This window comes from Spermophilus citellus, assembly GCF_964194105.1.
Source record: "Spermophilus citellus genome assembly, chromosome: 2".
NCBI classification, from domain to species: Eukaryota; Metazoa; Chordata; class Mammalia; order Rodentia; family Sciuridae; genus Spermophilus; species Spermophilus citellus.
Window position 1 is genome coordinate 173,875,237 of NC_138183.1, and position 27,331 is coordinate 173,902,567.

The following is a 27,331-nucleotide window of genomic DNA, read 5'->3' on the forward strand; positions in this document are numbered from 1 at the left end:
CTCTGACTAGATGCTATTTATTTTTTGAATTCTATAACTCCCCAGAATTGTCAAAAGTAACCTTGTAGCCAATCCGCTTGAAAACACTAAAAACAACCTGAAATAGGCCACCCATAGTGCCAAATGCAGTCTCAAACAGCAGAGCGATAGTGCCACCAATTCCCATGGCAATGTCCTTGCACACGACTGGAAGTGCACCCACAGTGTACACAGGGAAAGTGGCTACATCCACAAGGACTCGGAGAGGGATGCTCAGAACACGGCAAACGGTCTTCAGCAGACAACAAAGGATCCGAAGAATGGCTCTTATGACCTTGACCAGGACCTTGAGCACCTTCCAGGGTATGCTCACCAACTCTTCTCCAATAGCTAAGAAGTATGAGATGATAGCCGAGCCCAGGCTGTAAAGGCAACTTTCTATGCCATCAACCACCTGCTTGGTAACACACCACAGGAAATAGACAGTGTTCTTCAGGATTTCCACCACAAGATAATAAATTAATTGGAAAAACATGATGAATGGGGTAGCAATGAAACCTATGAGTTTTCCCAAAAAGCTACGACTTCCCTCAGGTGTCTCTGGAGGCAGCAGGGCAGACCTCTTGCTCTTGGTGCTGGGGAGGGGACTAGAGCTTTCTTGAGATTGCACCATTCGCTCCTCATCCTGGACTTGATTAACCATTTCGAGGATCTTTTTCATTTTCTCTGTGTCTTGCTCAGTCCCACCACAGTTGTTCTTGAAAAGCTGAGGGTTAAATGGAAGCAGTTTCTCGAGGTCTTTCACCATCACATCTTCAATGATGTCACTGTCTCCCGTATGCTTGACAAAGCCCATGGCCCAGCCTCCTCCAGGGGCAGCACAACAGGCTGCCAGCCAGACAAATTCAGGGATAGTCACTTTGTCTTTAACTTTGCTGCCTGAGGGCACTGCACCTGTGATGATATACAGGTCCTCCCCGTTGCCACAGTGCGGGACTAAAGCCTGGTCCACCAGGCTGTTGAGATTCATGTACCATCGTTCTTGGAAGGACTGGGTCATGGGAACTGAATTTGTGAGAGTGAATGTGGCCATCTGGAGATCACTGCTGAGGGTGAAGGGGTACAGCTGTCCTCTTTGATAAACAGAATCAAGGTAATCTGTATTCAAGGCTTGCTTGCTTCCCAGTTTGTTCACAGAGGTGATGGCCTCAGCCTCATTCATCACCTCCTCAAGGCTGCTGTGGGGGTCATCGATCTGTAAGAAGAAAACAGATGCTGAAAAAAAAAAAAAATGAAAAAAAAAAAAAAAAGAAAAAAAAAAAAAGAAAACAGATGCTGAGATGCATCCCCATCCAGAGCAGAGGGTACACAGTGGATCATTCTACTAAGACTCTGGGGAAGTCCCTATTACTCTAACATTTCTAAAGCTGAGTTTGAAAAGACTTGGTGCTCAGATATACATACATTGCATTCTAGTATTTCACAATCCTGGAATTTGAAAGCATCCTTCAAAAAGGTTGTTTTCTATTTTACTCCTTGTATGTCTCCCCATCCCTGATCTGCAGCTCCATGTCCTCACTCACACACATAAACACACAAAGCTGTGGCATCTTTTTTTCCCCCCCAGGAATGAACCCAGAGTCTTATACACATTAGCACATGCTCTACCACTAAGTTACAAGCCAGCCCATGGCATTCTTTTTGAATCTCCTCAACTTTTAGGAATTTCATAGTTCTTTTTTGGAATATTTCCCCATGAGATTCAAAGTAATTTTAAAAACAAAAAAAAAAGAGGAGAATAGATCTCAATAGGCCCATAAAAATCAGAAATGCACTCAAGAATTATGTCAGTGCTGCCTGCAATTTAATGCACAGGTTCCTCACAAATACTTATGATTTTAGGATGTATAAAAACAACTGCTCTAATCAGACCATTTAAACCAACTGGGAGGAAAACATAATTTGTTGTCAATTATTAGATATCAGACAAAGCTCAAATTCAAATTAGACTGACTGCTGTTTGAGATCAGGATTAACCAAGGACTATATTTTTATTTCCCAAATTAGACTGTAAATTACTTGACACCAGGGGCCCTGTACAGTCTCCATAGAATCCAGCTCAAGGCCTGACACACACAGTATCCAGCTCAAGGCCTATTCTTATTCATGTTCAGGCCCTGAGATGCTCATCATTGCAGTATTTATAATAGCAGGTGAGAGAACAAATCCACATTTGCAAAAACAAGGCAAGTTAAATAAATAATGTTATATTCATCAAACAAATATCTCAAATCCATTAAAAAGCATTTATAATTATGGTAAATTCACAGTGGTAGGAAACTACATGCTATGATGTTGAAAGCAAAATGCAAAATATAAAATTCAATGATCATAATTTGTTTTAAAAAAGCCAAAAATACGCAACAATAATCTTTGGAAGCAGACACAAGAAGCCAACAGTGGTTGTTTGCTTCTTGGAGATGCAAATGATGGTTTTTTGTTTGTTTGTTTCCTCTTGATGTTCTTGTTTCCCTCTTTGTACTTCCCCTACCTACATCAAACCATAAATTATTTATAATATATGTAATTTTAAAAGGAAATCAACAAACAATTAAACTAATTAAAATAATGTAATGCACAGGTTCCTAGGGAATTGACCCCCTAGTACTGGTGTCACTCGCTAAATCCATCATACAACCCCCCAGTGTAATCAAAGCCACAGGGATTGTGTTGTACCTCCCATCTGGGCACAGCACAACCCCACATTTTTCCATCTCTGCAGTGGCAGGTGCAGGCCCTCCCTCTCATGCATGCTCATGTAGGGGTAGGGAGGGCAATGGATGAGTGATTTATCTTAAAACAGGAATATCTGCTGAAGCCTAATGGAGTAACCCACAGGTTGAGCTACTCACTCACTCCACTCTTCCCCCAGTCTTAGATGGAGCAATGATCCTAGACGCTCTCCACTCCCACCACCTCCCCTGTAAGACAGAGATAAGAAACACATTCATTTTGCAAATCTCCTATCTCTGTCCAGCTGATAGATATACCCCAGGGAAATATTCACTTCATTCCTAAATCATGAGATAAGATATGGCAGAGTTAAGATCCATGGGGCCTTAGGTATAAGATGGTATTTAACCTGGTGTAATGTCTTCAGCTGTTCTAGGGGAACTCTGGAGATGGTTTCTGAGTTGGCGCCCTGTGACAGAGCAGAGGCAGCATTGCCAAAGTGCCTTCATCACAAGGGCCACCCACTGGTGAAATGGTGCCCACAAGAATAGTTGGCAGGCCTGGGACCAGAGCAAAGACAGGGATTCTTGGATGAGGAAAGGGAAAGAAGCAAAGTGAGGGAGGCAAGAGGAGAAAAGGGAAAAATAGAAAAGGGAAGAAAAATGGGTGGGGGGAGGAAGGCAGGCAAGCATTTAGTATCCTGTTCTTAGGCAGAAACCAGGATACTGGGTTGACTTCCAAACTGCAGAACATGATCTCTGGGTTGCTACAGTCAGAGGAGGCTGAGCTGGGTACTTCTACATTCTCTCAGTTCACTTGGGTTCACGGGGCTACAGATTTCTTCTGCAGTCATGCACCCAGCAACCAGGTTAAGACTCTTGCCCAGGTGCCTGGGAAGGTCAGGGCCCAATTCCACACTGGGCCCTGTGTGCTCCTCTGAGCAGCCCTTCCTAGGAATAACTAATGAAACTATATGTACTGGACATGTTGGAGGTAGAAAGCACATCTTCCCTCCCCTTCCCTCTGACTTTTTCAGAACCCCATATCCATGATCACTATATTTGTTACAAACCCTAGATTTGACGACAATATCATGTCTAAAATAGAGATAGAATGCCTGGATAGTCTACCTACATACTAATGTGGGAGGTGTTGGAGACTAATATTCTTTGAATTATACCTTAAATATTTTTAATATAATATACAGAAGGTGTTTTGAACTTACTTTTTAGATGGGGAAACTAAGACACAGAAAAATTAAGTAACTTTTTAGTCATCCAGTAATGGTCAGCAGGATTAGGATGTGAACTGGGGTCTTGCCTTCAGCATGTGTCACTAAGCCATACCATTTCCCATCATCTTCATGGACATAGCTCTACAGTTTCCTCTATCAGAAAGTAGGGAAAAATGACCACACTGTCTGCAATTCCATCTTCTCTCTAGAAGGAGGCACTGTTCCTGTTAGCACCTCCCTTGACAGTTGCCCTTTCCTTCTTCACACCAGCAAAGGTAACACAGAAGAGCAAGCATCCGGGCACAGTAGACTTTCTGAGGAAAAAATCAGAAAATCAGCCCCATCACAATCTCCTCCACTCCCACTCCACAGGGTGAATTAAACAGGAAAGGGACTCTATGTAACCAAGGTGACCTAGGTAAATTGTATAGCTTAACGGACTCTGGTTGGTGTTCCTTAAGACCTTCTATTTTCAAGGAACAAAGACTCATTATAGTTTCTCCCTATAATGATGGGTTCATTAGAAGGATAAAAGGCACAGAAACCCAAGAAAAGTTTAAATAACAGGGTCCACAAAGACCCAGGAAATGTGGTATACCTCTACTGCTGGAAATAGAAATGGATTCCAGGCAGTGCAAGAGAATTTGGGCAGAAGGTGTGTGGTTGAGACTGATCAGACACTACTGCCTGCCTTTGAGAGACAGTCACACTCGACCTGTCAGCCGCCCTCTTTCCCTCCTACCTGGATTCGCCCCCTATTTCTTCCTGCACAGCTCTTTTCTTCTCCAGGGCTGCTTCTTACACTTGATCGCTGTTCCTTCATAATCTGAGCTTGCACAGGGACCACTGTGCACTCTCTAGCCACTTGACATATCGTTAACCTTCCATTTTAGCCTCTTCTGTTACTTAATTTCCTACTTAAATGCTAAAAAGACAGAGTCCGATTTCCTCAGCTCTTCTTTTCATGCCAGGCCATGACAAACAGGCTGTCCTTGAGCCCAATGCCCACCTCTGTCCATCAGCCCTGTGTTGGGTGTTGGAGAAAGAACTCTGGTGGTCTGCATAAGGCTGCTCCTCCATCGGGAATCCCGGCGGTGTCCACACTGTTGACTTGGCTTGTCTGCTCATGGCCCTAGTACAACACACTGAAGTGGGCAAATTAATGTGTATATCACTACAAAATTAAAACACAAACTAAAAACTAGGGAAATTTCCCAAGGTTTATCTAATCCAGTATTACATCTCTGACAAAAATGATAGCAATGTTTTATAAGAAGATATGATGATCTTTCATAAGCCTTCTATTCTCTCTTTGGAGAACCTTCTATCCTTTCTGTGTCGTATCCTCTTTTTCCCATTTTAATCTCATTATCTCTCTATAATGCATTCTAGGTGAGTTCCTCAGATCTGGCTTCCAATTCACTGGCTCTCTTTAGCTATGCCTAGTCTTTTTTGTGTGTGTATGATGTTAGGGATTGAACCCAGGGCCTTGTGTATGCAAGGCAAGCACTCTCCCAACTGAACTATATTCTCCTCCCTATGTTTAGTCTTTTTGACCTGTTTATGTAGATTTTTTCCCATTTCAATGATATTTTTCTTGTCTAGAATTTCTATTTCAAATTATTTCTATCTAATTCTTTTTAACATTTCATTAGTTTAGACACAATTATTTTAAAGTACCTTACAATATTTTCTATTTATTTGTTGTTGGTTTTTTTTTTTCCAGTTTATTTTGTTGCTTCTGACCAATTGACTGACTTCAAGGTGGTGGGTATTTACAAGTGCTCTGCAGTTTTTGTTGCTGGACTTGACTTCACAAGAGGCCCAGGATGTTCTGTTGGTGGTGGGTGGGTGGGACAATAAGATTACTTATTGCAGTTGACTCTGAGTTATCTTCCCAGTTCAGGGTTTCCACATGGAGAAGGCAGTGCAAATTTGAACCTACACAAAGGGAAGGAGCTGGCTTTAGGCTTAGGTCTGGAGGGTGCCATGTGTACACTCATGACATGGTGTAGGTAGCTGCTTTCTATAACAACCTGTGAGTCGACTTTTCCTGCCTGGTTCACCAGTGCTGCAGCACCTTCCCAGCTCCCAGCTCCCAGCTCCACCCATGAGTCCAGCTCCAGTTCCATGTCATGCACGTGGTATGTGGCTTTGACTTCTGTCCCCAGGAATATCAGAGACCTAGTTCCTAATATCTTTGTGATTTCCCACACATAACTTTGGCTATCTATTTCTTATATTTATGGCATCAAGAAGGAATTGCTTAAGTAGGAATTTAATTTTTTTAAATAATATATTTTATCCAGAATTTCTGTGTGTTTTCAGTGGGAGAAAAAGAATTCCACATCTGTTAGGCCAGAAGTCTTATCCCTTGTCCCAGACTTAAGTGTCTCCTAAAGTATGCCTTTAAATTCACTGTAGATTTATTATCCCAAAATTTATCTACTTTGCTTAAATTTCTCTCTTTCTTTCTGCTTGTAGACTACCTCAGGATAAATGTTTAGAATAAGCAGAGCAGCACTTCTCGGCACCTTTACTGATGGTGCCAAGAGTGTTATAGGCTGAAGTCCTTCACCAAGGGTAGGGTACAGGGACTCCCAGACCTGCCCTAAGCCTAATGGCCAGTATAAACAATTTGATTCTGTTTTCCTGCTAACTCTTCTGCATTAGCTACTACTTACAACTCTTTCATCTGTTCATGATGCATTTCTGTTTTCTTGGAATTTATGTCCATTGATTTTATATTTTGTAACATGGAATCATCCACCAAAATTGGACATTACATTATGAAGTCACTTTTCCACATCACTTATAAAATGATATTAAATCCCAGGATCTTTAAATATCCTACTAACTAACCTCCATTGAGAGAAATGCCTGTTAAAGCTAAACTAATCTCTGGTTTACATGCAGTGTTTTAACATATGACAAAACTTTCTTCTGATGCCAAGATGACTGATATTCTAATGTAGCAGGAAATAAGGGTTGGGGCACCAAGATCTGGAAGCAACAATATTAATGGCGCCATGGCCCAGGGGAATAATTCCCAAATTCTGAGTCCCAAGCACAGCAAGGCTTTTACTTTTATAAGTAAGCAAGTTTTGGGTACATCAAGGCAAAGGAGTTGGTGCAATTCTATTAGAGGTGCACTCTACATTTGTTACATGGGCATATGCTTGTCAACAACCTAGGGTCTCTTACCTCATACAGCTTAGAGACTTTTACTGCAGTAAGCCTAAAGGTGTTCTGTCCCTGCTACATTGTTTCCTGCTTCTGCCACTGCAGTTATCTGTTATAGTTACCTGTTAGCAGCTGCTAGCCTCTATAGTTAAATGTCAGTAAGGAGAGCTGCTGTGTTTCAGCATGCAAAACTACAGCTTGTCAGCTCTTCAACTGCTTAAATTTCCATTCTGTCCTACCACGCTAATGCCTTTGTTAAAGAATCATGTGAAAAAAAATCTAAATAAAATTAGTAAGCCAGCTCCCCATCATTAACATGCTCACTACCTTCTACAAAGTAACCGAGTACATGTTGATAAGCTCTTGTTTTCTGAGGGATGCCCGTGTGTGCATGTGACTAAAATACCTCTCTAAGGTACGGAGACTTGATTTTTAATGGGAATAGTACTTGACAAAAACAGTCAAGTATATTCTTTGTTACTGTCACTGAAAGGACAGATGCATTTTTTCTATGCTTTCTACAGTCATAGTTTAATGATCTGGTTATTGCAATTACAGTAAATTACTGACAACTCTGCTCCATAAAGACAAAAATAGACCTATGACGTAAGAAGTAATTTCAGATTACAATTTCTAGATTATACCTGTCCTTTTGCAATCTTAACTCTTTGGCTTCCCAGTGGAACCTCTGGAGGTAGGGGAACATACAAAGCTCTCTCTGTCTGATCCACCTCCTGGTGACCCAGTCCCTCTGGGCTGCTGATGTAATTTGATAGAGTTGCTGTATTTAATGGAAATTTTTTTTCTAATCTCAACATGTTAAGTAGGTTTTAGAAGAATGAGCTGTCCCCATTCCACCAGCCTCATGCTCCATAAATAATCTTATAATAAATTCCTTTTCAAATTTAGTACCAAGAAAAACATTGCTTCTGTAAACAAGCTAGTCTGTTTTCTTATACCAAATAGTAAAAACTATTTAACCCCATGGGGTTTCTTTTTTGTTTCAGAATTAAATGAAGGGAGACATTCAATTTGGGGGATAATATAAATGTAATATTTAACAAATGGGATAGAAATTTGAAAAGGAATACTGGAGGGGAAATAGTCATCAATATTAATTAAGCCTATATTATATGTGCCTATCACTATAGAAAGAAGCATTGGAATTGGTAATGATAATAAAAGCCAACATTAATGACTTCTATCTGCCAAATACTATGCTAAGAGCTTTACATGTATTGAATTAGTGACTAAGCTAACTCATTCCCTCATCTAAACATAACATAACAACATCTAAACATAACAACTATGTGTTATTAGTATTGCCTTTTGATAGGTGAGGAAACTAAGGGTCATCAAGATTAAATAACTTGCCCAAGGTCACACAGTTAGTATGTGGTGGGATCAGAGTGTGAACTAGGGAGAAGGAGCATGGGAAGAATAGAGGAACTCTAGATAGGGGAGAAGAATGGGAGGGGAAGAGAGGGGGCATGAGGTTAGAAATGGTGGTGGAATGTGATGGACATTATTATCCAAAGTACATGTATGAAGACACAAATTGGTGTGAATATACTTTGTATACAACCGGAGATATGAAAAACTGTGCTCTATATGTGTAGTAAGAATTGTAATGCATTCTGCTGTGATATATAAATAAAAAATTAATTTAAAAAGTATACCCAATAGCTAATGTTTTATATTCCTACAAATACATCTTCATATCAAGAGTGTCACATTTATTTATGGAAAAAAGATACAGATACAAAGTTAAATAGAAATTCAAGAGAAAAACAACAGCATAATAAAGGTTATATCCAACACTAAATAAATGATAGGGGAAAAAAGAATATAATTTCAGTGGAAGGAAGGACATAATGATTATATTATGAGAAGACTTCTTGGGAAGAAAAAAAAACCTGAAGGAAGACTTGGAGGATGTGCTAGACTTTGATAGATCTACTGAAATCAAAAGGTCAGTAACAGTTTAGTAAGATTTCTACACAAAGGCTTAGAGGCAGGAAGAAGCAGCCTGAGAAAATAGGATTCACAGTAGGAAAAGTGCAAGGTTTAATTGGAAACAACTGAACAAAAATTCGGAGAATATTGTTGCATCCCATTTACTCTTCACATAATCCAGAAGGTAGACATTATGACCATGTGCTTTTCACACATGGGAAAAAAGAAACTCAAATAAGTCAGATAAGGGGGCAGCAATGAAGTCACCCAAAAAGTACATGGAAAAGCCAAGACTCAAGCCTCACTTGTCTGATTCTAAAGCTTCTAACTGTACGCCTGTAGCAGCACCAGCCAAGGAGTAAACTGAGAACCACATGTGGCCACCAAGAGAAGACAAGAAGAGGCAGGATGGAGCTGTGAGGATAGTAACCTGGTGTCATGTCAGAAGTAAAGACAGGAGAACACTTTGACCAGAGCCTGATCAACACTGTGTGCCACCTCCCACAGTGGGGAAACAGAAGGATGGAAATAAAGGCCACGACTTGGATGACTAGGGATCAGTAGTGGCAGGGCTCAGCAGGTAGAAGTGAGTGGATTTTGGCAAAAGGAGGCTACAGAGTGGACCTCTTGTTTGGGAAGTCTTGGATAAGGGCAGGAGATCAACAGAAACGTGGCTTCAGAGACAAGGTTTTGCAGGGACAAATGAAAGGGCCATTGGGAGATTGAGGTTACTTGACTCTGTGCACAAAGGAGCATCTTAAAGCTGATTCTTGAGGCTCTAGAACAATTAGAGGGCAATGAACTGGAGGAGCAGGGAGCATGAAGTAGAGTGTTGTCCCCAAAGATTGCTGGGCTGCAAAATCCATACAAACCTCATGAGCCAGAGTCACACAGTGTAGATTTGCCATGGGGAGTTTGTCTCTGAGGAGGGAAAGGAGTTACTTTTTGATAATGATCCTCAGAAGCACAAAGATGGAGATTTAGGGCTTGTCAGCACCAACGCGGCTCACCAGCCTGCTCCACTCCTCTCTTCCTTCCGCCCACTCTTTCTAGCTCCTCTAAGGCTAGAATCACACCACCTTCAGAAGCATATTCTTTGACATACTTCAGAGACATGGCAGATAAAAGGGAGCTCCTCTGAGGAGTTAGGAGTCCCAGCCAAGATCTCCAAGATCAGTCAGGTGACTGTGCCATGGGGAAACAAAATAAGTGTAGCCCTGGGAATAGGCAGAGGATGACAGAATGTCCCAAACACAAGAAAGTTCTACAGAGGGCTAGGACGACTTGGGGGAAGAGAGGGGAGAGAAACTCTCAATGTGCTACTAAGGTCAGCTTTAAAGAACACACACACACACACACACACACACACACGTACAATAGGGGGCTTGACAGTCAAGAGAAAAGAGCTATCAGAGAGTGGGGAAATGAGTGTGCTAAAGTGAGCTCCTGTGGGTTTGCTCCTTGTATGTTTTACATACTGAAGCCTCCTCAAGGGTTGGGATCATCTCTTGTATTTTTCTGTCCTCCTAACAAGCTCTGCATGAGGTAGGCTCTTGGAAGATGATGATCATAAAGGCAATAATGGAATAAGAGGAGCGGAGAATAAGGACAAGTATATGGGGAACACATTGAAAGGGGCCAGTGTAGGCTGAGTGGACTCTCTTCTGAGACCATGGGAGGAGTAAAGGGTAAATGAGGGGCTGGTATTGGAAAATTCCTCAGGATGTGGTGGTCAGCATTTGCCATGGCAGCCAGGGGGCCTGAGCACAGAGAGATTAGGGAAGATTTTGAGCCTCCTGAGGTCACTGTGCCAGGAAATTTAGAGGAAAGAAGGGCTGCTGAGAAGAAAAGAGGCTCTGGGGAAGTCAGCAGAGACTGGAGGGGCAGGGCCAGCTCTGCCCAGGCCAGGGCTTCAGCTTTTGTACTTTTTGTGCCCCTGAAATGATTTGTAGCTCCAAGATAGTGGCAGAGGAAGAACTGGTCTAGGTGCTGTGGTGGGTATGCAATATGGGAACTCTGTCAATGCAAACAGATTGAGGCTCCAGACCCAGGTGGACAGGGGCCGAGAGTTTCAGGTAATAACTAATGGCACTACTGACGTGAAGGGACTGAGCAGGTGCAGCTGAAGAGCAAGACGGGTTCAGAGGAAAAGGAAGGGGAGAAGGTTGGGAAGAAGGAGAAGTGCATCAGCAGGAGGAGGGGCCAGGCATGACCTGTGGGTGGTAGGCAGCTGGCATGAGTGCAGACAGAGCCCAGGAGCACAGGATGCAAGTGAGTGGGCAATGTCAGAAGGATGACTACCAAAGACAAAGGCCATGGTGGTCTGTCACTGCATACGTTTATCCATCTGTCTGTCCCACTGAATTCAAGGGTCAGGACTAGTGTCAGTTTGTTCTGCTCCCATACCTGGCAAGATGGCCCTGCACATTAGGAAGTAACTGGCATTTGTTAAAAGATGATCTCACTGGACTTCCACAACAATCTTCTGATGCACACAGGATTTCCTCCAGTTTGCAGACAAGACTCTACTTCTGCCCCATGATCCATGGAAAAGGTAGTCTTGATGAAGGATCATCAAAGCAGTTATTAAATTGGGCAATGAGTCACCATGGAGAGGTTGGAGTTTCCTTCCCCTGGAGAATTTTAAGCTGAGACTAGATAAGCGCATGCAGGGGATGAGTCAGACAAGATCCTGTGGTCAGGAGAAGACCAAGTGAGCCCCTATCTAACGAACTCTGTGGGGGACAAAGAGCCTGTTTCCTTTGGGGGTTATTTTAATTTTCAACAAGATAAATAATAGGATGAACTGAACAATGGATGTTCCAATTTTGTTTCTGTGTGAATTATGGTGTGTGTGGATACACATAGATATAAGAGACACTATCACCTCTGCATCATTGGATAGACCTGAGAGCCCCTCCTTCCAAGGAACCCTGAGTAAAGTGGATGATCAGAACATCAGATAATCTTATCAGAGATGGATGGGGGCATAAAGATCCTCTGAGGTCACATGGTATAATAAACAAGGCCTGAGATCTGGGGAAGTCCCAGGAGAACCTTCTTACCACGGAAAATACTCAACCCAGCTAGGGAAAGAGCTGCTTTTAAGAAAAAAACAAAACACAAAAAATCAGCACAGCTGATTAAGACACTGGAGGAGGAATAAACCAGGAGGCCTTTCAGCTCTCAGGAAAGCATATCCCGACCCACCCATTTAAGAAAAAAAAAAAAAAGTTATCTTCTTGGCATCTAAAATATTCTTTATCCTCTTGGGAACAGAAACAGCTTTAGACAAATTATAGACAAATTAGAAGGATACTGATCCCCCCACCACCTTTTTTTTTTCTTTTTTTCTTTTTTTAGGACACCGAAATGCAGAGCTTTTCATTTCCTGATTGGCCCTCTGGCTCTAAGGACTGCGGGCTGATGTCTCCACCTTCCTCCCAGTGAATCACCTTCCTCTGGGCTCCCAGGCCACACACACCTTCCTGCTTTGGGAAGAATGAGGCCTTTCCAGTGCTGGCCTGAGGGGTGCACATCCAGGGGAACCCAGTGGGTGAACTGTGAGGATGCAGACAAAGGAAGGGTATCCACTTCCATCTCAGACTTTTCTTTTTCTTGAAAATTTGAAACATTAAAAAAAAAATCCTTTTTTTTTTTTTTTTTTTTTTTAATGCACCAACTCTAATTTGGCAATAAAATCCACCAAGAAATCCATGAGGGTAGGCCAAGGGGGGGCCACCAGGGCAAAGAGACTCCCCTCCAGAGGAACTCCTCTGGCTGCTCCTTTCACAGTGAGTTTCCAATGCAGCCTAGGAAAAGGCCTTACTCCTTTAAGACCTTTCCAGAGAGCAGAACCTTCTCAGGTTACATCATCCTGGTCCTCTTGGGTTTCCTTCCTCATTACTCACAAGAAGCCTGTTTTCCACTCTGGATTCCGCTTTCTTTTCCAGAGCAATTATTCTCAGTATTTACTAGGTGGAACAGAATTCAGAAAAGTCAGTTAAATTGAGAAGTCTCCATTTCTAATTTTTTCCACCTTCTGAGTTCAGACAAGACCAAAGGTTCTTATGCCTGGCTGCACATTAAAGCTACCTGGAAGCTTTAAAAATACCATCAGCCTCACCCAAGCCTCTTAAATCAGAGTAATAAATAATAAAAAGAGCCCCACCAGGATGGTTTTAAAGTTACCCAGGTGGTTCTGATATGATTCCAAATTAGAAGCCACTGGGCTAGGCCTTTGTCAGATTCCCATTTATTGCTCTTTGATGGGATAATTCACTCCTTGACAGCCACTACAGAAAATTAGCAATGTCTCCTTAAATCAATGATAATCAAAATTCAATTTGTATCAGAAGAATGCTGGCCCTTGTTAAACATGCAGATTCTTGTACATCACAACAGAGATATGAGCAGCAGACCTGGGGGTTTAATCTAATATGCATTCTAACCTCTACCATGGGTGGCACTGATGAGGGGTTGGGGATCCATGAGCCCCCACAATGAAAAACAAAAGTTGTAATCATCCTGGGGAGTGCCCTGGCTGAGCAGTATCCACAGACTGCAAGGGCTGTGACAATAATGCCACAGTAAGGAGAAAAATACTGTAGGCCATATGGATCATCCACCTATTAGATTAGCTAATAATTTGATCATATAACTTGTATAAGCTGGGCAAAGCAGCATACTCCTATAATCCCAGTCACTCGGGAGGCTGAGGCAGGAGGCTCACAGAGTTCAAAGCCACCTCAGCAACAGCGAGGAGCTAAAGCAACTCAGTGAGACCCTGTCACTAAATAAAACACAAAATAGGGATGGGGATGTGGCTCAGTGATTGAGTGCCCCAAGTTCAATTTCCAGTACCAAAAAAAAAAAAAAAGTACAAATATGGATTTCCTGCCTTATTCATACATGGACTGAAAAGTCCATCTGTGCTACTTATACTCTTTTGAATTTTAACATCTTTAACAGTATCCTATAGTAATAGTCCCAGTTAATAATAAACTGGCACATTCATGACCCTTCCCCCCAAATTCCTTCAACCTCATCTCTCAAACCTTCTTTTATATTCAATCAAAACAGGTCATTCCCAGCTGCCTGTCATGCCACTTCTGTGGATGGAATGCCAACACTCCTTGTTCCCTCTGTGCAGTGGTTCTGCCACCACTGGCTGGGGGTGCCTTTCACATTTCTTCTCTGCTACCTAAATCCTCCCCTGGGTGTTCAGATGGAGCTCCAGGCTCGCGGTTCCATTGCACTGTCTCTTTTGCTTTCAAGATCCAGACTCCTTAGCCTTGCTCTGAGTACTCGGAGGCTGACTTCCAGGACTGTATCATCTGAATTCTCTTAAAGGTAGGAAAAGAGAGAGAGTCTTGCTCATCCCCTCCCTGCCTGGCTGTGTGGTTTCTCTGCTGCCACAGTTCTCACCAAACTCCACCCCTCACAGCTTCCCGCCAGTGCTAGTCCCTAGACACTTGACCATATCTTGCTGGCTCTTTCAGTTCTCTCTAAATAGTTTCTTCATTAAATTCCATTTTTTTAAACTATTTGAGTTCCATCTGCTTCTCCAGCCAGGATCATGGCTGATATAAGCTCAGTGAAATCTTTTCCATGGTCCCAACTCTCCCAGTCCTGAGAAATCACATCGGCAGTGGAGTTTTTCTGACCTGATCTCTGAAGACACATGACCCCTCCTACCCACCTCCATGCCAGTCACAAGCAATGGCCACTCAATTGGTCAGCTACCATCAGCCTGGCTTTTCTCTAAGAAACTCAGAGATGAACAACAGTCAGTGAAGGGTGCACAGACTCCAGAGACAGCTCAGAGTTGGCAGCAAGGCTGACATGTGGGAAAGCAGAGCTGTTTAAAAGAAAAGAGACAGAAGGAGAGTGGGCACAGGACCCGGAACACTCTGTGACCATTTTTTTTTTTCTAGAAGTTTTCCGGCTCTGCTTCCTTTGAGAACCATCTCTTTTCCCGTGCCTGTAAATTTTACAGGGCTATCTTAAGACAGCCCTGCCCTTCACCTGATTGGCTTGGGTACATGCATGATTCATGTATCAAGAAGCCTGAAATATGGGAGCCCTATTCTTATCAGAACCCAGTAAGCCCCTGAGAGAACTGGGACAAGGGACTATGAGGCAATGGAACCTTCTAGATAACAGGATTAAAACTGGGGAATAAATGAAGAGACAAGTTGTCTTGGTGCCAGAAGTCTGGAAGCAGATCAGCAAGACATCCCAGGGAACAGAGAAGGAATTTCTACCAAAATTTCCAAAAGAGAAGAGTTCAATGGATAACAATAACAGGATCATGCAGAGCAGCTGATTCCACAGAAAAGGCTTAAACCAGTCATTGTCAAGGTGACGAGAGAACAGGAGTATGTGAAACTAAGGGCACTTCAGCAATGTCTATGGGTCAGCCCTGGGAGTTTGGCACACACATCCTGGTTGTGTCTAAGGCACACATGGTGTGGGAAGAGAAGGTTACTTCTTTGTTCATTAAAGTTAACGTTACAATTGAGTGCTTCACACAGTGTAGAGTGACCTCTGCACACACTGCCTCACTGAATCTTCCTCGAGTCTCTCTAGGATAGGGACAATTTACTAGCCCCATGCCACAGATAGTGAATTGGGCTCCCTAGCTATCTGGTTTAGAGATGTTTAGAGATGCAGAGATCTGTCAACTCTACCACTTACTGGCCTTGTGACTTTTGACAGACCAGTGATTCCCTGGGTATCTGAGTTCTCTTTATAAGAGGAAAAGGATAATGCCTCTCTCTGCAAGAACACAGAAAGGAGAAAGAGGGCTGCATCGTTTTGAGCCAACTGTAAGTTATATATGACATATTCTTGGAAGAAAAATGTGATGAAGTAGACTGTTCATTTGAAGTCCCCAGGTCTTCTATTTCTAAATTAAAATGCTTAATGAAATAAATTATTTATGTGCAAACCCATCCATTAATAGGGTCCCCACCCTCTCCAAGTCCATGAGTTGACAATTGTTTAAGGAGTTTCCTTATTGTGGTCTCACAGACTTTGATAACTAGAATAAAGAGTATGAAATAGTACATGTGTCTTTAAGTAGGTGGGATGAAAATTTCTGGAATATTTTATATATATACACACACACACTGAAGACTGGCTATCTGTGAGAAGTGGGATCTTTTATATACTCTAAAATGTTCAAAAATATTTTTACCATGAGGATGTTACTTTCATAATCATAAAAAATATAAATATCATAAATAACAACCACCACCACTATAATAAAAAGTTTAGTTGAAACTTGTCCACAGTTCAACATCTAAGGTTATAATAGAAACAGGATTACTGTTTAGCTTTCAAATGTCACTTCTACTATTAAGTGCACATTTGCCAAGTGTCCAACATTCAATACTTGTTGACTGTTATTTACATTCTAAGCACTATTATGTAGCTAGTTGGCAAATGAAAGCTCATGAGCCAAATCCAACCTACCACCTCTTTTTCATAAGTAAAGTTTTCTTATGTTGACTATGGCTGTTTTTGTGCTAAAACAGCATAGCTGAATAGTTGCAGAAGACTATATAGCCTGCAAAGCCTAAAATGTTTGCTATTTGGCATTTACAGAAAAAGTTTGCCATGCCCTGTTAGATAAGGAGGATTCAATGATGAGCAATGAGAGTCCTGGCCCTACCTTGATGGAAGTTATGAGTCTATTCAATTGGCACACAATTAGTTGCAGAAATAGATACGTAATTGCAACATACAGGCAAAGTGTTAGGTGCTACTACAGAGTATTAGAGGCAGTTGACCTAGGTGGGAATAGCATGAAAAGCTACAAACAAACAAAACCCAGCAGGTACAAAGGCCCTGTGATAGGAGGGAACATGGACATTTAAAAAAGAAAAACAGAGAGAGAGAGAGAGAGAGAGAGAGAGAGAGAGAGAGAGAGAGAGAGAGAGCCACCAAGCCACAGTGGCCAGAGTGAAAGGCCTGACAAGCTTTTTCTCCAGAAAAAGCTGGAGAGGGAATGGTGGATCATTCTGGGGGCAGACTCTGGGGGCCATGATAAAGAGATGTGTCTTTATCTGGAGAGAAACAGGGCATTCTAAAGGGTTTCCACAGAGGCACGGGAGACGCAAGGAGATGGATGTTAGGATTTCTCTAGCTTCAGAGTGGAGAACAGCCAGAGGACAACCAGGAGCGATAGGCTACATCAGCAGGCTGCTTTGCAGAGACTTGATAAGAGATGAGAGGAGCTTGGATTTGAGAGTAGAGAGAGCAAAGATTACCGAAGTGAATTTGGACCAACTTAGGTGCAGAAAGTAAGGTCATTAACTATCCAAAAGAGTCCACATGTTCAAAGGAGTTCACTGTTATAGTGGGTACCATGGTGCCATATAAAATAGAAACATCCAAGAATGAGAAATTTTTTTGTGTGTTTCATGAACTCTGTTGTTCTTTTTCCATGCTTTTTGCATTCCAAAACTGTGGCCATTTCCCTATGTGGTCCCTTTAATCATGCATCCTGGTCCATTCAATCAACATATTTGATTTGGATCAATTCCTTTTCTTGTTATTAACATTAAGATAATGGCAAGCAGATTTCCAAAAACCAGACTGTCATTTCACAAACACGGGGAAGGCCTATTTGACAAGCTGTGCTGAAGTCAGGATTAAGGACAAAGGTAAGAATTTACAAAGGTGGAGGACTTAGGTTACTGCAGTCATAAAAGAAGAAAGAATGTTGGCACTTTCACGGGGGCAGGGGGTGGGAGGATTTCTGAGTTGGAGCAAAGTCCCTCTACTGTTGTCCCTAAGTAGAACTCACTGCATCACTGGGTCATAAAGTTTCACAGTGGTTTTACTTCCCTGAGGAGCCTGCCTGGTGGCATCAAAGGACTCCTGAACAGACTGAGGCTGAAGGGTAGATGAGTCCTGTTCCTCTGCTGAAGAGGTACAGCTCGGGAGGGTGTGGTTGGTCTGCACCCACCTCCCATGGCAGTGGGCATTCAGTCAGGAGCTGGGCTCTCCTCAGTCCTGTACCTCATGGCCAACCTAATAGCCTCTCCACACCCTTGTGGATACAACAGGGCATCCCCACCCTCTCATCTCTGCCATTCTCTCTGAGACTAGAGAACAATACCTGTTGCTCACAGAGCATAGCTAACATAGTTTTTAAATGATCTATTCCCCCTTCCTGAATCTGATGCCTTATGCCTTAAGGGAAATGTCTGCATAGGAGAGATCATAGGAAGTGCCCAAGGTGGATAGAAGAGAACAAGATTGCACAAGCAGGCAGCAGGCCTCTTGGTCCAATGCAATATTTATTGAATCTGCAACCCTGCAGGCACAAAGGATGGGGTCTGTGAACCACTGTTGTTCTGTGGCATGTGGCTGAGGCACTGGGAACCTGCCCTGGCAGTAAATAAACAGATGAACTTTCAAAATAACTTTTCATTTAAGAGTTAAATAGGAATTAACCCAATGCATTAACAGGTTTGGTAACAGAGGCAACTCAGGGTATGCTGTTATCAGACAGCTCCTGTTCAAACCCCAACCCCTTCTTAGCTGTGTGAACATGGAATAATAACTTAAGCTCTATATGCCTCACTTGCCTCCTCTGTCTAGGGAGGATAGCCATACCCTCTATTTCCTATGGTTGATATGAGGATTACATGAAATTACACGTAGGAAAAAAAATCCTAGAAAAATTTCTGCTGCACAGTGAGCTCAAGTCTCTTACCTGAAACCCCAGTTAATACCTGAGGGTGTCTCACATTTAGCCTGTCTGAAACTATACTCTCCTTCCACTTGAAGCTTTATTGAGGAATGACTGATATATAAAAACTGTACATATTTAATCTGTACAATTTGATGCTTTTTGGACATATGCAAACACCCTGATACCATCATCACCATCAAAGTGACAGACACCTCCCAAGGTTTCCTTGTGTCTATTCTCCATTTCCTCTTTTGTGTGCGTTCGGTACATTTAACATGAGAACTACCCTCTTGACAAATTCTGAAGTGTATAACACAAGCACAGTCAACCAGAGGCACGTGCAGTACTATAGATACCTAGAACTTATTTGTCCATTGTCACAGTGAGTGACAGTTCCCCATTTACTCACCTTCCAGCCTCTGGTAACCACTATTTTGTTCTTACTTCTATGATCAAAGGAGTTTTATGATCCTCCTTTATAAAGCCTCATCTTATTCACAGAAATTCCATTCTTTTGGCTATGTGAGCCCAACCCCTTGAGTCATCTATGACACCTCCCTTTATCTCCCCACAAAGATCCTTGGTTCTTTCAAAAGACATCCAGAACTACAGAGTCACCATCCTGCAAAACAGATTGCTACACCTTGGTCAAGCCACCACTGTCTCTTGCCAGATTACTGAAACCCCTAACTGGTCTCTCCACTTCTGTCCTCAGTCCCATAAATCTGTTCTTAATACCATAGCCAAAATGATTCTATTACAATCTAAGTTAGATCAGGTCAAAACCCTATGCTCAGAACCTTGCACAATGGCTTCCTGTTTCACAGAGGAGCAATCAAATTTCTTACAAATTGTCCTAGGAGGACCTGAATGATCCGCCACCCCTCTTCCCACCTTTCTGACCTCATTTCCTGCCACTCTTCTCTTTTATCATTCTCTAGCCACATTGACCTCTTAGTTCTTCCTCAAATACAAGGATCACACAGACCTCAGGGCCTTTGCCCTTACTTAGTCTTCCTTCTACCTGAATGTTCTTACCCCAGATATCTGCATGATTGGCTTTGTCACTTCTTTCAGATCTGTACCCCAAAGTTGCCTCCTCAAAGATATCTTCCCAGGAAACATTTTTAAACTTCACCTTTGCCCTGATAGCTTGTATCCTCTTTCCTTACTTTATTTTTCTGTTTAGCATTTAAAACTATTTAACATGCTAGGTATGTTTTTTACTTGTTTATTTGTCATCTGTATCCTCTATGAGTTACTAAACCTCATGATAATAGGTAATTTTTTGTCTGGTTCACTGATCTATTCCCATTGCTAAGTATAGTGCCTGACACACAGCAGAGGCTCAATAAACATCTGTTGTCTAAATGAGATAAACAACAGAGAACCCAGGGCTTTGTTAAAGCTGCTGATTGTCCCTGCTAACTGAAGGTCAATCAAACCTCAAGACAAGGACCTGCATGCAGTCTTCTGTTCTGCAAAATGAAAGGTACTCACGTTTTCGGTTTTGATTAAAAATATAAAATGCTCTCAGCTTGACTTATTTTGATTGAGCCACACTTCTTTCAGGCACTGGGTCAACAAAAACATGACTGGAATACTAAACAGTACTTCTGTTCTTGTTCAGCCTATGAATCAGTTTCTCTCTTTTATTTCTCCTTCCTTTCTATAGCCACAGAGATATACCAGCAGGCAATGCAATATTGCTATGATAGATGTAAAGTTTTGTGGAATATAAGGGCAAGTAACCATTCAAAGGATATGAAATGCATGGTGGAGAAGAAAAATAAAAAACCAGTATTCTCGGACAGAAATTCTAGGAACAAGACCAGACTACCAGAAATAAGAGCTACTGGCAAGTGGAAAGATTTGTGTGTGTGTGTGTTTTTTTTTTTTTTTTTCATATTTTTACTTTTAGAGTTTAAAGTTGAGAGAGACAGAGAGAGAGAGAGAAATTAGAAACCCAAAGAATAAAATCTACAGGCAACTAAGATAACAGCAATCTGAAGCTGGGATTTTCCGAATAGTATATAGGGATGAAGTCATAAATCATCCCAAGAACTGGATTAATTCAGGAAAATAAAAATAAAAGAACAAATCCAGTTCGTCAGGATTCAGGCATTTTAACTGCAAAGAAGCATGATAAAGAAGAAAGAGCAAAAACCTTTGCAGTGGGTCAAAGCTCCAGTCTGGGCTCTGCCATCCAACAGCTGGGTGACCTTGGATACTCGACTGAACCTCCAAGAACTTCAGATTCCTAAACTACAGAGCATGGATCATGATACCTAAAGTCATTATGTAGATAAGTCAGGTTGTGAAGACGTTCGCATATAGTAAAGGATCAATAAATGATATTTCCTTTCCTGGATTGTCAAAATTTGTTTGAACCCAAAGAATAGAGAATTATCAACACTGACCTTTTTCCAAACAAAATGTCCCTAAAACATTCTGCCAATAGGAGGCAAAAATCTTAACTTGCTCCTGAGCATGATCTGTGAAACAAATGGGAACGCCAAATTCAAAGACAACAAAGGACAAAAAAAAAAAAAAAAAAAAAAAGGACAAAGCCAAGAAAGGAGAAAAAAGCAACGAAGGGCAGCAGGAGGGACTGTTCTCTGCATCACAGAACAAGGGGTGAGTGAATGACCTTGAACCATCCTCTAGAGCCAGGTGCTTCCCAGTCTTACCCAGACTCAGCATAATAGACCAGAACGCCACTGCTCACTGTTTCATGACAACACAACAACACGCTCTTCATCGCTTGAGACAAAGGGGGCGAAGATATCTCTGGTAACTGGTTGTTGCTGTTTTTTCTTTTCTTTTCTTTTTTTTTATATATTTATTTATTTATTTTTTAGTTGTTGATAGACAACTATGTGTGGTGCTGAGAATCAAACCCAGTGCCTCACACATGCCAGGCAAGTGCACTATCGCTGAGTCACTGCCACAGCCCTGTTTGTTTTTTAATCACCTAATTCTGTCTACCTATCTGTTCATTCAATCTTTTACTTAATCAAATCTCTCACCATGCATTTTCTGAGCACTTACAGAATGAGGGACATAGGTCAAGCATCTGAGATGATACACAGATAGGAGCATTTTGTAGAATTGCAGCAGTCACCTATCTACTCCAACATTCTGTGTGCGTGTCTATTTATCTTTCTGTATATGTCTACCATCTGTCAGAGTAAGATCTTTGAAAAGTATTCAAATTAATATTTATCAAGACCTCACTATATTCCAACTACTATGATTACATGTGTTATTCTTGTTGAGTTGTCACAACCACTCTATAAGGTAAACATTGTTATTATCTTTAATAAACCAACTAGAAAAACAGGTATGGAAGAATTTAAGGTCACATATAGCCTGTAATGGCACAGCAGCAGTCTGAATCAAGTGTCTAAATAGGAAGTAAGAATCAGTATTGTCCTATTCACTGCTACCTTACACAGAAATTTAAGTTGTGATGTCTTCTATGTATCTGTCCTCTGATGTGATGAAGAGATCTGAGCTTTAGAATCCATTAAAAAGTGTTTCTAAGTGTTTCAGGGTGTGTAAGCAAGAAGCCATTGGTGGAAATTAGAGATCGGGGACTTAATCAAGATTCTAACTTGTGAAAACTTTATAAGCATTTACTGAGACTTGAAATATGACCTTATTATGCTCTCTAGGAAAATGCTTTTTCAGTTGATCAAAATATCCTCTTCACTCTAGAAACACTGCAACTTGAACAATGTTTATGCTTTCAAATATGTGCTCCCATTTGTCCTTTGATTTCTGAGAAACAGAAATGGAGTTGAGATTAGGATTCTCATTTAAAAGATGATAATTAAAGACCTAACACCACCAATGCAGTGGATCCATTGTGAAATCGGAGAATACCCATGATGTATAAAAAGAGCAGAGGCCTAAGAGCAATTAGCCATGCATTCAAATCCAAGCTGCATGACCTTAGATACCACAACTAGCTTTCTGCACCAATTTCCTATCTACCTCACACATCTACCTTGCAGTATTTTGGTAAGACTGAATAAATGCACACTGTTATTACTGAATATAAGGCCAATTCCTTCTAGCATTCATATTTAGAAAATGATAAGGCCTTATATTTTGTTTTCTGGCATGAATGTACTTAAGAAAGGCATCATGGAAAGGAGCTGAGCTGAATGGTTTAAAGTCCCATGCATTAATCAGATCCCAAGTCTCAGGTTCCTGGAGACCAGAATGAAAACCTTTCAGCCCATCTCCATCATGCCAGATGGGAATACATCTCCTATCTCTTTCACACCTTATCTATATTTTCAAATTAAAGGTGAAATTCCACATAAAACCACAACAGGCGCCTGTGGTTTTTATTTATTTATTTATTTTGGTTTCTCTTTAAATTTCTGTTCCTCAGGTCTCTTTTTAAACTCCTACAGCGTGAGCAGACATGGGATCCTGTATCCAATGCCAAAGGACTGGTATGCAGAGAAGAGATCCAAATCATTTGGGATAACTCCAAAGGTCAGAGCAAGGACTGATGGGGTGGCCTTTGAGGATTGTTCCAGCTCTGCATATGGAACATGTCTGTAACAGGGGTGGCTGGCCAGTCACAGGGACAAGCTTCTGAAACAGGAAGCTCCTTGCTGAGAAAAGACAAGCAGAACATCTTACCACTGCTGCCTGATAGATTATCCTAACTACTTTATTCTAAACAAATTCTTTTATTTAACACTTATTAAGTGCTTTCTGTGTGCTAGGCACTAGGAATACAATAAGCAATAAAATGCAGTTCTTAGCCTTCGGGGCTCCAGCTGCCAGGACAGATAGATAAGCAGGTAATTAATTATAAAATGCTATAAGTTCAAAATTGGAGAAATTATAAGAGAAGTGAAGAGTTGGGCCTGACTCAGGAGATGGATCCACAACAGGTGAGGAAATCTTTCTGGATGAGGAGACCCAATAGCAGAGTCATAAAGAATGGAGCAGGGAGAGGAAGTAAAGGCAGGATGGAGGAAGTATACAAAGAGCATTCAGGGCAAAGGGAATCAGCAGCAGCAAAGAAACAGACTGGCAACAGCATGGCTTAGGAGAGGAGCTCCAGGCATCTTGGATATAAATGTGAAGGTGAGGTGTGGTAAGAAACAGGGCTGGAGCCAGAGTCAGAAGCCAGGCTATGCAGGGCCTTGAAAAGGCATTCTGCAGTTTGAACTTTGTCCTGATGATGTCAGGCAGCCAAAACCTTAAAGGTTTTGAGCACGAGTAATAATTTTCTGTGATCTTTGATTTAGAAGCTTTTTTTCAAAGGGAACTGTGGGCCGGCCTTGAAAGCTGCTGAGGATCCCAGTGTTGGTGCAGCCCTGCCTGGCTCATCAGCACTGCCTGGCTCATCAGCACTAGGCTCCTTTGCTTGCCTGCCTCTTCCTCCCCTGTCTGCTGGGCCTCTTCGTAATGCTGACCTCAGAAGAAGATGATTTGGGAACAAGGCAACATGGCACTATAAATTGCTTGGAAGCAGCTAGAAGTACATACTGAGCCCTGAGCTGCTCTCTGCAGTGGGGACTTTGGCTGACAGGCAGGTCTCAGGTTTGCTGCAATGCGCTCTGTAGTCCTCCTGAACCTCCTTATCGCCATCCCTCCCTCTCTTCTTTCCTCCCTCTCTGCCCGAATGACCTCAGGGTGGAGGATGGCACAGGGAGCCTATTTATCTTGCAGGAAAAAGCATCCTGCAGTTCTCAGCTCCCAGGCCATTCTGATCTCCCCAGCAGGGTGGGTACTCTGGCCTCCAGTACTTTTCAGAACCACTGTACATCTCATCTCTCAACTGCCATCTGGAACTATTTCCCCTCCCTCAGCATCCTCTTTTATCTTTCCAATCCCAACCCTCATTTCCACGCCCAAGGTCTCTACTACCTCTGTGACAGTCCTCTCCACTTCTTCTCTGCCATATCATGTCCCTTATGACTCCTTCAAATACTTTATAAACTGCTCTGCCTCCCTAAGCCTTCCTTGATGATTCCTTCCTACCTGGCCCCTCCCTTCCATGATTTCCCTGTATTCTGAGCACCTGAGTGCAGTGTAATAACCTACTCACTTCTATGGTTTACCTGTTCCAACCACTCCCAATAAGCCCTGAATCTGCCGATGTTGCTCATGTTTCCTCAGTTTTAAAATGCATTCCTCCTCATCTCCCTTCTGAACTTTACCTTATCCTTCCAGGAATAGCACAAATGTCATCCTGACTCCAAGGCTTTGCCCCCTATCACTTTAAAGACAGATTAAATCTAGTAGGACTTTGTTTATCTTTATTAAATTATGGCTTTTTGCTTATGTCACAGTAACATCTAATGCTTATGTATTAGACACCTCCCTGAGAACTTTATCATTTAATCTCATAACTACTGCTAATAACTAGTGTTATTATCTCCAAGTTAACTTGCCCCAGTTTATAGCCACTCAAGGGAGGAAATAGGATTTGATCCCACACTGGTGTGTCTAATCAGATGCTGCATCACCTCTCCGTGCAGAAAAACCCACCTACAAACTAGGAAGCCCTTGAGTTCTGGAGTCATACATTGAATATATCTAGAGTTTCTCTGGTATACTAAATGTCTGGCATACAGCAAGTGCCTACTAAATGATTTTGAATTTAACTGATATTTGTTCAGCATGCATTCCCATGACTTCTTACTGTGTACATTGCATCTGCAAGAGATCCTTAAGAAGAAAGGATCAGGCCATCTATTTTCTTTCTAGGCCCACAATCACAGTACATAATAAGGAGCTGGGGGTCACATAGTATTCGAGCTCTAAGTGCATATGTGGGGGACACTAATTTTAAACTAAAATGTCTTAAGAATGTACACAGTCTTTTTCACATACCTGATTTCATAGGTCCTCAGATAAAATTGGTGAAAGGACATGGAGAAGGTAAGGAAACCAGATTGCAGATTGCTTGAGACCTGGCCAATATCTCAGCACTAGAAACGTCTGAATGAGATTTCAACCCGAAGGCTCTGAATGAGGAATCTGAAAGCCAGTTGGCTGTTCACCTGGTACTAGGCAGCTATGGCCATCAGGAACTGAGGGCTATGTGACAACTCTCCCCCTGGCAGCTCTGATGGGGTGAGAGGTCAAAGCCCAACAGGACTGAATGTTCTGGAGAGGAAGCCAACCGACAGAGGTGAACCAGGATGTGTTAGGCACAGGCCAGCAGGTACTGAGGGTCTCTGAGGGCCTCTTGGCATGTTTGGTCACTATCACCAGACAGAACCACATGAAAGGTTACATGATTCCCAGGTGGTCTGATAATATAGATGTAAAGAGTCAGGAAAAACTGGTTTCTCCTTCCCAGCAGTTGGAGATAATCAATGTTTCGCTACCATTTGTAACTATTCCATGGCATTTCTTAAAACTCATGCCTTTATTTTATTGTTCTAATTCAATACAACTTCAGATCTAATGTACTTACTGTTGCGTGTAGAGGGAAGCATTTCTACACTAGGATGGGCTTTGAAGAAGCTTTCCTTAGAAGAAAAGGTCTAACCACAAGACCTGCCAGATCTTACCAGCTGGTAGGTTATCAGAAACTCTTCACCGGCCTGAGCATCTATCTTCTCTTCTGTAAAATGGGTATGAAAATGCTCACCCAACCCCAAATGAATTCTGAAGCAATGACATGAACCCAGGCCTGTGAGTGGCCCTCCTAAGCTTCCCGCGGATCTGCAAGGTCTCCCTAGGTCTTGGTCTCACACTCCACGCTACTCAGGAAACGAAGGAGACACTGCAGACGTCTGCGCCGAAATGTAAGGAGAACCACCTCCCCAGGGGACCTCCCTCCCCTGCGGCTCTAATGAAGGCTCGAAGATCGTCAGCTTTTATTGTAGCTTCGTCATGGGTGAGGCTAGTTGTAACTACGCGGGCGCAATGGGGTGGATCCGAAACCCGGGTCCAAGATATCAAAGGCGTGAAGGACTGCCTTTCCTGGCACTGCCCCTGGCGGTACGACAAAGCCCCCCCTTGGAGACTGGCCCAGGCGCCCCGCCCGGCTCGGGAACCACCTCGCTTACCTGCGGCTCCACCAGCCAGCGCTGCTCGGCGCTGCCAGGCGCGGGACGCGCGGAACGGAATGCTGAGAACACTGGGATGCGATCGCGGGTGTTGTATAGGGTGGCAAAACGCTCGGAGCCCTGGAAGCGCTGACAGATCTTCACGTGGGAATCGGCAGCCAGCCCGGCAGGAGGGGTCTCGGCATAGAAAAATTTGTCGCATTCTCCAAAACCAGCTTCTTCCTCGCCCACAAGCCGGCCTTCCAGCAGCCGCGCCAGGGCCAGGAGGCTGCCCAGCGCGAACCATCGCGCGGTGCCCATGGCGGCCTCTGAGAGCGCGGCGGGGCGGCCGCGGAGCGGGCTCTGCGGGCTGGGCTGGGAGCGCGCGACGTCGCCGAGCAGAGCTGGGAGGGGAAGTCCAAACCCCGGCGCTGCGCACAGCAGAGACAGGCAGGGCGGCTCCAGCGGTGGGGGCGGGCTGTACAAAGGCCCCGCCCCTTT

General features: G+C 42.7%; 1 protein-coding gene across 2 annotated transcripts; it reads right to left on the minus strand.

The window, feature by feature from the left end:
- On the minus strand, nucleotides 1-27,331 carry ENDOD1 (endonuclease domain containing 1). 2 transcript variants are annotated; one of them, XM_081267809.1, is made up of 2 exons: nucleotides 26,852-27,331; nucleotides 1-1,234 (listed from the first exon to the last, which is right to left on the minus strand). In XM_081267809.1, exons 1-2 carry the CDS (start codon nucleotides 27,149-27,151, stop codon nucleotides 32-34), a joined length of 1,503 nt encoding a protein of 500 aa, XP_081123935.1. In that variant the 5' UTR covers nucleotides 27,152-27,331; the 3' UTR covers nucleotides 1-31. The 2 variants fall into 2 exon arrangements, with proteins under 2 accessions (XP_081123935.1, XP_081123934.1); XM_081267808.1 differs by lacking the exon at nucleotides 26,852-27,331 and adding an exon at nucleotides 4,059-4,249.

What these genes read in the sequence shown, in the direction of transcription:
- ENDOD1 (XM_081267809.1), bottom strand. Translation starts at nt 27,151, where the DNA reads ATGGGCACCGCGCGATGGTTCGCGCTGGGCAGCCTCCTGGCCCTGGCG. An exon ending in GCTGGCTGGTGGAGCCGCAG is followed by an intron (nt 1,235 to 26,851) that starts GTAAGCGAGGTG and finishes TTCTTCTTACAG; the next exon opens with ATCGATGACCCCCACAGCAG.